The sequence below is a fragment of the Pipistrellus kuhlii genome, unplaced genomic scaffold (assembly GCF_014108245.1).
Source record: "Pipistrellus kuhlii isolate mPipKuh1 unplaced genomic scaffold, mPipKuh1.p scaffold_m20_p_4, whole genome shotgun sequence".
In the NCBI taxonomy this organism is placed as follows: domain Eukaryota; kingdom Metazoa; phylum Chordata; class Mammalia; order Chiroptera; family Vespertilionidae; genus Pipistrellus; species Pipistrellus kuhlii.
In genome coordinates this window covers 607,647-620,077 of record NW_023425540.1, presented here as the reverse complement: position 1 = coordinate 620,077, position 12,431 = coordinate 607,647, and the positions used below count along the sequence as shown (strand labels likewise).

The window sequence follows — 12,431 nt, the reverse complement described above, 5'->3', positions numbered from 1 at the left end:
CTTCCCAGGAACCATGAGAACTCTCTCCGGCTGCGCCCGGCTGCTGGGAGCCGGGTCCCAGGCACAGGCCGCTGTGGCCGTCCCGGACGGGGTCACAGGCCGTCCCGGCCCAGCGCCCAGGCGGCCTCTGGAGACAGCCATTCACACGCTCTGCTCCCGGCGGGCACGGGACGAGAGCACGCTGACCACTGCCCGCTGGGCCCTGCAGACAGCCGGGGCCTGCGGCCTGGCTCTGCCCGATCCCAGGAGCCGTTAGGAGGTGCGGAGATGTCCTCTGGCTTCTCAGAGGCGGGTGCGGGGACGGGGGTGCGGGGTGGGGGGGGGGTCTGCATGTCTGCCTGGGCCTTCCTGCGCCCGCCTCCGCGCTGCTGCATGTTCCATTCGTGGCTGCGGTTTCTCTGGTCCCTGCCCCCGCCGGCCCGTATCTGGGGTTCTGCTCAGGCGGCCACTGCCGGCACCCACCGCGCTGGAGCCCTGTGGTCCCTCACTCTCTGGGCCACCTCTGAGCCGCCATGCACCTAATAAACTCGGAAACGTCGCCGGTTTTTCTCACTCCAGACAGCTATTGCGGGGAGAGGCTCGGAGGGCCTGCCCGGGGCGTTAGAGGGTGGTCTGCGGCTGGCGTGGCAGCGTCCGGGTGGTGGTATGTCCTGTGGGAACGCCGTAGCAACGGGGCTGGTGTCAGCGGGTGTGTGGTCTGTGCGATGGGGGAGGATGTGGTGACGGAGGCCGCCGGTCCTGGCTCCCGCGCTCGGGCTGGGCCCGGGTCAGGGGGTCCCAGAAGCACCTGCTGCCTGCAGGAGCCGCGGCTCAGCACCCACTGGCCAGACCGGCCGTGAGGTGCAGGCCTGTCAGACTCTCAGAGAGGCACAGTGTGACCTTCCCCACAGCGAGGGGCGGTTCCTGCTCGGACGCCGGAAAGGAGACCCGGTGCACGTGCCACGCTGGTTGTTAGAGCGAGCCTCCTGCCCCGGGGACCGGGGCCTGGCCAGCCTTCCCCCCAGGACCCCGCTGCCCCAGGACCCCGCTGCCCCAGGACCCCGCTCCCCCAGGACCCCGCTCCCCCAGGACCCACACCCCGCTCCCCCAGGACCCCGCTCCCCCAGGACCCACACCCCCACTCCCCCAGGACCCACACCCCACTCCCCCAGGACCCCACTCCCCCAGGACCCACACCCCCACTCCCCCAGGACCCACACCCCGCTGCCCCAGGACCCACACCCCGCTCCCCCAGGACCCCACTCCCCCAGGACCCCACTCCCCCAGGACCCCACTCCCCCAGGACCCACACCCCACTCCCCCAGGACCCCGCTCCCCCAGGACCCCGCTCCCCCAGGACCCACACCCCCACTCCCCCAGGACCCACACCCCCACTCCCCCAGGACCCCGCTCCCCCAGGACCCACACCCCCACTCCCCCAGGACCCACACCCCACTCCCCCAGGACCCCGCTCCCCCAGGACCCACACCCCCACTCCCCCAGGACCCACACCCCACTCCCCCAGGACCCCACTCCCCCAGGCCCCACACCCCACTCCCCCAGGACCCCGCTCCCCCAGGACCCCGCTCCCCCAGGACCCACACCCCCACTCCCCCAGGACCCACACCCCCACTCCCCCAGGACCCCGCTCCCCCAGGACCCACACCCCCACTCCCCCAGGACCCACACCCCACTCCCCCAGGACCCCGCTCCCCCAGGACCCCACTCCCCCAGGACCCACACCCCACTCTCACCAGGACCCCGCTGGGCCTGCCCCACCCCGCCGGCTCCCTCCCTCCCTCCCTCCCTCCTCTTGGCGCTTTTCCCAGCTCCTCCCAGCCCCCCTTCCCCCCCAGCCCCCCTTCCCTCCCAGTGCCCCCCCCCCCGCAGGTGCCAGGGTCCCCCGCCTCATGAGGCCGGACCCCAGGGCTCCCTCCCCCCTGGCCCTCGGCCCTGAGCACGCTCTGGCCCGCGGGCGCTCCCGCTCCTCCCCGGCCCACCAGCCCGGCCACAGGCAGCTCTCCAGAACTTTCTGGAAGCGGAGAAAGCAAGGCGATGGGGGCCGGCAGGGACGCCTGACACCGGCAGGGGCAGGGACGCCTGAGCTCCGCCCGAGGCCCCCCCTAGGCCTCGCCGGGCTCCGGAACCTTCTGGGAGCCAGCGCCTCGGCGTTGGTGAGCTTCTGGGTGTGCGTCTGCCACCCAGTCCAGGGCGCCGGCGGGAGCCAGCCGGTGGGGGCGGAGGCCTGGGGCGGCCCTTCCTGTGACACGTGGTCCCGGTGGCCCGGCTCCAGGGAGGTGCTGAGAGCAAACCTGGAGGTGCCACTGGCCCCCAAACCCCAAAGCCAGGGCCTGGGGAGGGCGGGGCCAGGCGGTGGGGCCAGACCTGACCGGGCCTTAGCCCAGGGCCTCTCTGCCGAGTCCTCTGGCCGGAGGAGGCCGTGGCGAGGCGGGGTGCCGGTCTGTCTCCGAGGGCAGCCCCGGCCTCCAGGACACGCCGGGCTCCAGGAGAGGAGGCCCGGCCGGGGCTTCCCCACGGGAACCCCGAAGCTGACGTGACCGTGCCTCCCTCCCACCGCCTCCAAGAACAGTTCACACGTGACCCAGAGGGAGAAGGACGCTCACCCCAGGCGCGTCTCCCAACCCAAAGAAATGCTCATTTATAAAACTTTAAAAATACATTACTTTTATTTTTTTAATGAATAAAGAGGAAGGGAGATGGAGAGAGAAACTTCAACGATGAGAGAGAATCGTGATCAGCTGCCTCTGGCACGGCAGCTGGATCCCACTGGGGATCCAGCCACAGCCGGGCAGGTGCCCCGGCCAGGATGGAACTGTGAGGACACCGGCCCGCTGTTCTCTCTCTTCCCTGGAACCCAGCCCCGTGGTACACCTCCCCGCCCCCGCCCCCCCCAAAAAATAACCCACCCAAAAACTGCTAAAATGAGCAACCCCAAAACAGAGCAGCACGATGAAACCCCAAATGAGACCCCAAAGCTTCTGTTGTCCATCACCTCCCTGGTCCCCCTGCCTCCAGCCAGAGCGTAGGAGCCTCAGCTGAACATCCAGCTGAAGTGGCCGTGGGTTTTTAACTGGGAACAGCTGTGAAGGTTAGAGCATTAGGGTGAGGGTTAGGGCTAGGGCTAGGGTTAGGGTTATGGCTAGGGTTAGGGTTAGGGCTATGGTTAGGGTTAGAGTTATGGCTAGGGTTAGGGTTAGGGTTAGGGTTAGGGCTAGGGCTAGGTTTAGGGTTAGAGCTAGGGTTAGTGTTAGGTGTAGGGCTACAGTTAGTGTTAGGTTTAGGGCTAGGGCTAGGTATATATTTAGGCCTATTTTGGGGTTACGTCTAGGGCTCTGGCTAGAATTGCTAGTCAGGGTTATGTTTTCGGTTAGAAATATTGCTAGGTTTAGGGTTAGGGCTAGGGCTGTTAGGATTATTGCTTGAGTTAGGTTTCTGGTTCAGGTTCGGGTTCGAGTTCGGGCTAGGGTTTGGATTTGGGTTAGCTTTAGGGTTGGGGCTTGGGTTAGGGCTCAGGCTAAGGTTGGAGTTCGGGTAAGTGGGAACGTTAGGCTTAAGGCTAGGATTAGGGTCATGTTTAGGGTTCGTGTTTGTTTCTGCTCTGCTGTAGGCCTGTGTGTGCCACTCCATGTGTTGGTCCATGCCGAGCGGGACGGTGGGGATTCGGCTGTGGAGTCGGTTTGAGTGGGAACTCGTGTCTGTTATTCAACTCCATTTCCCTGAGCCTGTGGGACTGTGTTGCTCTCATCTTTACCTCGTAGTAATTTTCTAGGGTTAATGACGGGGAATATATCTGCACTTTACACCTGCAGTGGCCTGCGCCTCCGGGGTGACAGAAGTGTCCCGGCTCGCAGGGACCGCCCTCCCTGCACCAGGGTGTCCACGTGCAGTTCCAGCTGCAGAATGCGGGGCCCAGCTCCGCCCGCCCTCCTGTCAGCATGGTCGCTTTGGAATCAGGGTCCGCAACAGACATGGGGGTGAGACCAGAGGCTGCCTAGGCCAAAACGCAGGAACCCACGCCCCAGCCCGATGTCATGTGTGAACCCTTCAGGACGTGGGAGACCTCTGGTCTTTCCGGGTGGAGCCCGTGTGAGGACCAGCAATGCAGATGGACGGTCCCCCCCTCCAGGTGGGCTGGCTGAGCTGCTGGCTCCCCACAAGGGGCGACTGGATGCAGCAGGGCACAGGCCGGCCACAAGGTGGCGCTGCACCTCCGTTCATTGGGTCAGTCAATGGGGTAAGACAACCTCCTGGGGGTTGGGCTCCAGGGCCCTGTGAGCACATCCTGGGGGTCGTCGGGAAGCCTGGTATGGCATGCCGGCTCCGAGTCCTACCCGCTCGGAGGCCACGGCCGTCTCCCCAGCTGCCCAGTCTCACCCGTCGTGCCAGACGGCATCGATCAAGGCACAGCCCTCCACGGAGACCAGCCCCGGACGGTGTGACCAGCCACACGTAGCCTGAACAGGATTTACTGCATAGGTTAAGGTTACAGGTGATACATAAGAGCTTGGTATGATACACGTGGAGTTATGTCAACATAAAACAGCTGGTTACAATGAGCACATGCAATTGGCTACAAAGGAAAAACACGGACAACACCCTCCACGGGCCCTGGCCACGGCCAGGAGGGGCAGCTGGTGTCCTGGCGGGCGGGGCCGGTGCAGGGCACACGGCAGCACTGGACAGGGCACGCCCACGTCCACTGTTCACACACGTGCGCGTCAAGATGGAAGGGCTTTGACACTGACCTTAGCACACCCCTTCTCCTGTGGTGCCCGGTGCTGGTGGATCAGCCCTGGACGCCGAGTCCTCCCTCGCCAAGGCCCATGGTTAAGGGACACCCTGTGGCCCCAGGCCTCGCTGCGTTTTCATCACGACTGCCCCCCCGCACCACACCACTGCAGCACACACGCCAGCAGCACGTGAAAGACATATGAACCCCAAAGCCACATGTGGCCCAGACACCCCCACCTGCACCTGCCCACGGTCTGGGCAGTGGCTGTTGGACCAGCGGGAGGGCCAGGCCCCAGGTCTCGGGGGCCTGGGACCCTGCTTTGGGCTCTCTCCGGACACCTTGCCGTTGAGTGGCTCCATCTTCTCTCGATTCACAGAAAAGTGCAAGGATGTTTAGAAGTGGCCTCGCCGGGCAGCAGGCTGACCACAACTCCCAGCGAGTGGCTCCCGTCACGGAGACACAGTGCACACCTGGCTCCTCCTCAGACCCGAGGGAGGAGACGCTGTGAACACAGGCCTCCGTCTCTCACTGCGCCTCGCATTTCTGCACCCCGATAGTCCTCATTAGCCAGGCAACCCTCCCAGACAGGCCACAACGCCCCCGAGAGGGGCTGGCGCCCAGCAGGGTCTTAGCAACGGCGGCCTGAGTCCTTCGCCCACGCCGGGACGCCCTCCGTGCGGGCGGCCTTCAGGAGGGACAGCTGAAAGTGCACGTGGGCGGCTGGAGGGCTCCCTCCCGGGGGAGGGGGAGGGGGGAGGGGAGGGGCACCCGAGCGGGCCGGCGGTGAGCAGACCGAGCACACGGAGCCGTCGGGCCTCTCCCTCCGCGGCTCGCGTGCTGGGCTGCCCCGCGTGCTGGCTGACCCCGCTGGGAAGGACTCAGCTGCCCAATGCCAGGGGCTGGTTTCCACAGGCGCTCAGGGCTGCGTTACGCGGGAGGGACAGACGCGGGAGCGGAGCCGTGGTTGGGCTGGAGGGCTGGGTGAGGGGCTCCGCTCCGTCCGGAGGCCATGGGAGGGGCTAGAGCCGGTGAGGGCAGCCCGCCCCCCACACGTCAGGTGCCACCCGCTGGATCCTAGCTGCTCAAAGCGTGATGCCTTCTGCATAGACTACACACGACACGAACCCAGCCGGTTCCTCTGCCTGCGTGAAACAATCACACGCATGATGCACAGACAGCCTGGTCACGCCTCGGTCACGCCATCCAACTCCAAGCACTTCCCTTGTTCTCTGGGGGCCAGGATGCACATCCCAAGTCAGTGATCACACGTGTTTCCCGAGTGGAACTCTGCCAGTGACCACGTCGTGGTCTGAGGTGCCCTATGGCAGCCGGGCCCGCACCCTCCCTTCCTGTGCGACACCCTCCAGGCCCCGTCCTCACTGTGCGCCCCAGACAGGACTGGTTAGCTGAGGAAATGGGTGGCCAGGATTTCCCGGAAGCCGGGGCACCCACGGGGGAGCCGGCACCGGGGCGCCCCGAGGCCTGGGCGGGAAGTGGCGGCGATGGACATCCCCGGGAGCACGCCGGAGGGAGGGAGTGCCCGTCAGCGGGAAGCTCACTGCTTTCTCAGCTGGTCCGTCTCCGCGAACGGCTGCTGGGCCGGCCTGTTCTGCCACGTGAAAGGACGGGAAACAAGCCCACGTCTCCCAGGTCCCGGAGGGCAGCCTCTCCCCACACAGCCACTGCGTCCTCCTGGCGGAGGCGGGAGGGGCCGTGGTCAGCGCTGACCCGAGGACGGGACGGAAGTGGCTGCGGGCCGTGCCCCCTCGGGGCTGGCGGGGAGGGGGACGGGGGGAGAGCAGGCCGTGCCCTTCGCTGCTTCCCACGCCAGCGGACGGGACTGCCCCAGTCCTGCCAGCGCAGAGCCGCCTCGCGGGAGGATGTCTGAGCTGAGGCCACCGCCTGCGCCATGACCTGCAGGGGCAGCGCGTTCCCACGGAGCCTCGCCCTCAGCGGTGAGGGTGGCGTGCGGGCGGACAGCTGGCCCCGTGCCTCTGGGCACGCCGAGTCAGACGCTGCAGGGGCTGTGAGCAGGGACGGCAGCGTTCGGAAAGCCACCAGGCGGCCGATGCCGGAAGGTGCCGGAGCCTGTCCAATTGCAGGCTCAACTCCGGAACCCGCTCCAGCAGCTGTGCCGTCCCGGGTGAGTCTGTGCTGTGAAGGCTCGGGCGCGGTTCCGGGGCAGAGGCTGCTGGCCGGCTCGGCCCTCAGCACAGCGTGCGTCCGCCCCGGCGTCCAGGCACAGGTCCGTGCCCCGAGGCCGCGGCAGCCCGCGGGGAGGCGGGTGTAGTGAGTGGATCGGGGCCTGGGCCCCCGAAGGCCGTGGTCACGCGGCGAGGGGGTCCGTGGGTCTGCGCAGACTCGGCTGTCCGGCGGCCTGCGGGACGGGCGCTCACTGGGGCATGTAGCCGCCGGGCCGCACCGTCTGCGGGAGGTAGCTCTTCGGCGGCCCCTCGTCCAGGCCGAGCACGGCCTCCAGCCCACCCGTCTCCAGCCTCTCGCCGGGCCCCGGGGCGGCCGGGCCCTCCCGGAACGCGGGCGGCGGCCCGGGCCCCGCGGGGTCCTCGCCGGCCGGGCCCTCCCGGAACGCGGGCGGCGGCCCGGGCCCCGCGGGGTCCTCGCCGGCCGGGCCGGGGCTCTGCTGGAAGTACTGCTGCCGGGGCGGCGGCAGCTCGTCGGGCCGCTCCTCGCAGTCGAGCAGGGGCTGCGTGGACTCGGAGCGGGAGAACACCTGCACGGAGGGCACCTGGTGGCGGTAGCCGCTGTGCACCACGGTGGAGTACTGCACGGCGCTGGCGCTCTGCGCGGACGCCGCCTCCGCCTCGTCGCCGCTGGACAGGCTCTGCCGCGAGGACATGCAGGAGGAGCCGCCGATGCCGCTGCTGTGGCCGCCCGTGCTCAGCTTCTCCTTCCGGAACAGCTCCAGCGCCTTCAGCTCCTCCGGGAGCGGCTTCGGGTCGCTCGCCTCGATCTCCACCACGCTCAGGTCCGTGAGCGCGCCGTCCGAGAACATCTGGTCCTTCGAGCTGAAGTTATGCTGAGGGAGGGAGTCAGACAGAGAGAGAGGGAGGGAGGGGGCGGGGGGGGGGGAGAGAGAGAGAGAGAGAGGGAGGGAGGGGAGAGAGGTAGAAGAGAGAGAGCGAGAGAGGGAGGGAGGGGAGAGAGGGAGAAGAGAGAGAGCGAGAGAGGGAGGGAGGGAGGGAGGGGAGAGAGGGAGGGAGGGAGGGAGGGGAGGGAGAGAAGAGACAGAGGAGAAGGGAGGAGGGGAGAGAGGGAGGGAGAGAGGGAGAGACCAGAGGTAGGCGGGAGGGGGCGGGGGAGAGAAGAAGAGAGATAGAAGAGATAGAGAGGGAGGGAGTGAGTTAGGGAGGGGAGAGAGAGCGAGAGAGGGAGAGAGGGAGGGAGGGAGGGAGGGGAGGGAGGGAGGGAGGGGAGGGAGGGAGGGGAGAGAGGGAGGGAGGGAGGGAGGGGAGAGAGGGAGAGAGAGATGGAGGGAGGAGAGAGGAGGGAGAGAGAGGAGAGAGACAGAGAGAGAGAGGGAGGGAGGGGAGAGAGGGATGAGAGAGGGAGAGACAGAGAGGGAGAGGGAGGGAGGGGGGGGGGGGAGAGGAAGAGAGAGAGAGAGAGAGAGAGAGAGAGGGAGGGAGGGAGGGAGGGAGGGAGAGAGGGGAGGGAGGGAGAGAGGAAGAAGAGAGAGGGAGAGACACAGAGGGAGAGGGAGAGATGGATCGTCATTACCACACGTCACTCAGGAACTGCAGGCACACCGGAGGGCGGAGCCAGAGTTGGAGGTAACGGCCCCGCCACCTGCCCCGGGGCCGCTACAGGGAGTTCTCCCTGGGACCCGGGCAGTGGCGCCTCGGCTGCTGGCAGAACAGCTCTTGCTTTCCACATGGACAGGGACGCCCCGGGCTCACGGACAGAAAACACGGGCTGGGGACTCAGCTACCCAGAAGACACGCGTGTCGGTCTGTGACAGACTCGAGGAGGGAAGGAACGCCCGGATCCTCCCCATCAGCGTGGGAACACGCAGGCTGAGGGCTGATGGGACAGGAAGCTAAGTGCCCGCCTACGGGCTGCCAGGAGCCGTGCCGACACGTGCAAGCGTCGCATGGTAACCCAGGCGTTCTCGGCGGACCTGCTCAGGGAGCGTGCTCCGATGGACAGCGGCACGGACAGTGGTCCCGTGACTGCTGGTCCAAGTGGTGAGCTGTGGTTGGCCCCAGCGCACCCCCAGCTGCCTGAGCCTCTAACCGAGCCGGAGCCCGTCTTACCCGGGGCGGCGTGTGGGGCGACCACTGGGCGATGTGGCTCTTGGACGGGTCCGGGACGTTGGGCCAGATGTGCTTCTTAATCCTGCGGAGGGAGGCACACCGTGAGGGCGCGGCAGCACGGGAGGCCCTGACCCGCCCGCCAACAGTGCCCGCCGACCCGGAGCACGGAGCCGGCCTGCCCCCGCTGAGCAGCTCTGCGCAGGGCACTGAGCGACCGTCCTCGGCACAGCGAAAGGCCGCCCACGAGACATCCCGCGGGAAAACGTCCCTCCGCCCAGATCCCGCTGAGACCACGCGAGCTCCCGTCACAGCCTCCCACCCAGAGCCAAGGGCTCCGCTGCCACGTCAGACGGCGGGCGGCCTTCAGACTGCCCAGGTGCGGGGAACAAATGGGCTTTTCAAAAGGAAGAAAGAGGAACAAGACTAAAACGCCCGAGGGAGCTGTCCCTCTGTCCCTCAGCACAGACCTACTGTGCGCGTCCCTCCTGCTGGCGCAGCCCGGGTCAGAGCCGGACGTCACGTGAGGGGAGGCCAGAGTCCAGAGGAGTCACGGGGCCTCCAGGCGCCCCCGGCTCAGCCGGGAAACGTGGGCAGACCTCCTCGAGGGGACCTCCAAAACACCCCCACCCCAACTGACAGGAAGCACCTCGCTCCCATGGTGTGAGAGCACCTTTGCCCACCAGCGACTCGGGCCCGGGGCTTCCCTGTGAGTCGCTTAAAAGGGGGACTCGCCATGAAGGGGAACATGTCCCCACTAACCCACACCCCGATCACGCCCTGAGCCTGGGAACAGGTGACGTTTCCGGGAAAGTTACCCGTGCACCCGCCACGCCCCGGCGGCCCTCCTCGCTAAGACACGGTGACACGGACGCCGAGAGCAGAGCAGCGGCTGACCCCATGGACCGCGCCCAGGACTCTGCTCGCAGGGAGGCGGCCAGGGGGCGCCATCCATGGACAAGCCGCGCCAGGCAGCAGAGCAGGGAGGGGGTGGGGGCAGCGCACACGCATACTCACAGGTCCCGCTTGTTGAAGCAGAGCAGCACGCCCAGCAGCGTGAGCAGCAGGAAGGCCAGGCAGACGGGCACCACGATGGCCTCGATCTCCCCCTGGGCTGGAACGAGAAGGAGAGATGGCTCCGCCACGCCGAGGACACGCTTCCCACCCCGGCCTCAGGCCGAGCATCAGACCCGCCTCAGACCCAGACCTACAGGGAGGCCAGGCAGGGCTTTGGGCACCCTGAGCACAGCGCCCAGTGGAAGTGTGCCTTCAGCAGACAACCCCACTGTGCGCTGGCTAGGCTGCAGGCGCATGTGCCGTGTGCACAGGGAGGCAGGTATGCGTGGGACACACTGCTGTAAGCCTCGCCTTACGGCCGGGGCTGGCAGTGAGCCCAGGTCTCTGAGGCCTGGGCTCCTGGGAAGATGCGCCCATCCCCCATGTCCATCTTTCCTCACTTCACCGTCAGCCCCATCCCTCCACGAGGCGCACAGCCGGCTGCCCCACGACAGCCAAATGCTGCTGGCGGGAGGGGGAGGAGAGGAGGGCAGCCCCTGACCTTCTTCCCGCTGATGGCGCCCTCCCTGCCGGGCTGCCGGGAAGCTGGAGTCTGTGACGGAGCCACACGTGGCCCCGGGACCAGACCACGAGCCCTCCCTCTTTCCAGGAGGAGCTCTGCGGGCCGCGGGGTCAGGAGGGCCCAGGGCACGTGCGAGGAGGAGCTGTCTGAGCTGCCGCCCTCGCCCAGGCCTCCCGTCCGCACGCGGAGGGCCATGGTGGGACGCTCCCGCTGAGGCTGTTACAGACGGGCCGGGGTGGTCTGGTGGAGTCCCCCAGGCCCGCTCAGGGGCTTTACGGGAAAAGGTCCGAGTGAAAGGATGAGTGTGGTCGGCCATAGCATGAACAGAGGGAGCGGGTTTTGGGAACAGAGGGAGGCTGAGGTCCTGGCAGATCAGAGCCCGCCCAGCACAGAGCTCCCGAGAGCAGCTTTCCCAGTGACCGGGGGAGGCGGCGGGGAGGCGCGGGGGGGGGGGGGGGGGGGGGGCGGGGGGCACAGGGCTACCTGGGAAACAAAGGGCCGGAGGAACCAAGGGAAGAGGGATTTTGAGGACGGAGAGGCCATGGGAGTCAGACCAAGGAGCAGGAAGATCAGGGACAACAGAGGCACAAAGACCAGGCCAGGAAGGCCTCCTGAGTGACAGCCGGGGGCAGGAAGTGGGTGTCGGAATGGGAAGCGGGTGTCGGGGGCAGGAGGCGGGTGTTGGGGGCGGGGGGCTGGTGTCGGGGTGGGAAGGGGGTGTTAGGGGGCGGGAGACGGGTGTCGGGGGGCTGAAGGCGGGTGTCGGGGGGCAGAAGGCAGGTGTCGGGGCGGGAGGCGGGTGTCGGGGGGCGGGGGGCCGGGGTCGGGGGGCAGAAGGCAGGTGTCGGGGGGCAGGAGGCCAGTGTCGGGGCGGGAAGTGGGTGTCGGGGGGCGGGGGGCCGGTGTCGGGGCGGGAAATGGGTGTCGGGGGGCGGGGGGCCGGTGTCCATGAAGCCAGTGCTGCAGGGTGAGTGGGGACGGGGCAGACCAGGCCCAGCACAGACAGATGAACCACAAAGAAAGGCGCCCAGGTTTGGGGAGTTTTTAAGGTCCAGGTGAAACCGGACAAAAACAATGAATAAACCAAGGAAGAAGGCAGGAAACCGTTTCTCTCGTTTAAAGAAACAGATAGAGCAGATCCCGGCCCAAAGGCCTATTCCTGAACTCGGTCCCAAGAGGCACCTAACAGGCCCCAGCAGCCTCGTCCCCGGTCGGGCTGAACGGGAAGGGCCTCGCCCGCTCTCACCGAACTTGGGGGTGGTGAAGGTGAACTCGGGGCCGTACTTGCCGCCCTCGTCCGTGTAGGCCGCCATGCGCACCATGTAGAGCGTGTCGCTCGTCAGCGAGGACAGCGTGTACTCCGTGTGGGAGGAGTCCACGTTCACGGCTGGAAGAAACACGGCCCGTCAGCTGCTGGGGCTCTGCTCCCGGGGACAATGTCCGACAGCAAAAGTGTCAGAAGGAACCGAGTGCATTTCACCCCAACAGCTTCCCGGAGGGGGCGGCCTGGGCGCCCGTGTCTGCCGGAGGGACCCCGGCCCCCGCAGGGCAGCAGCAGCAGGAGGGGAGGCGGAATCGGACCCCGCCAGGCGCCTCACCGGTCTCGTTGCCCGCGCTGGTCTTGTAGAAGATGGTGTAGTTCCGGATGAAGCCGTTCTGCTCGTCCACTGGCAGCTGGTCCCACGCCAGCACGGCCTCGTTCTTCCCCACCTTCTTGGTCCGCACGACGGGGCCCGAGGAGGGCGCTGGGGGAGGAACGGCCGTTCAGACGGAACGCCACGGGGGTCTGGTGACGTTTCCCCATCGCAGCCCCGGGATGGAGGCAGCCCCCGGGGTGGAGGCAGCCCCC

General features: G+C 67.3%; 1 protein-coding gene across 3 annotated transcripts in view; it reads right to left on the bottom strand.

Annotated features, from left to right (window-relative positions):
- Positions 1-4,451: 4,451 nt before the first annotated feature.
- The window catches only part of IL6ST (interleukin 6 cytokine family signal transducer), a 29,003-nt gene continuing 21,023 nt past the window's right edge, over positions 4,452-12,431 (bottom strand). For 2 of the 3 annotated variants that reach the window (XM_045571486.1, XM_045571488.1), the window contains 6 exons: positions 12,181-12,327; positions 11,829-11,969; positions 10,021-10,117; positions 9,007-9,088; positions 7,289-7,769; positions 4,452-7,243 (listed from right to left, as the gene is read on the bottom strand). In XM_045571486.1, the coding sequence (XP_045427442.1) occupies positions 7,125-7,243; positions 7,289-7,769; positions 9,007-9,088; positions 10,021-10,117; positions 11,829-11,969; positions 12,181-12,327 (1,067 nt within the window). In that variant the 3' untranslated portion in view covers positions 4,452-7,124. The remainder of the gene's footprint in view (positions 7,244-7,288; positions 7,770-9,006; positions 9,089-10,020; positions 10,118-11,828; positions 11,970-12,180; positions 12,328-12,431) is intronic. The other variant, XM_045571487.1, reaches the window with a different exon arrangement.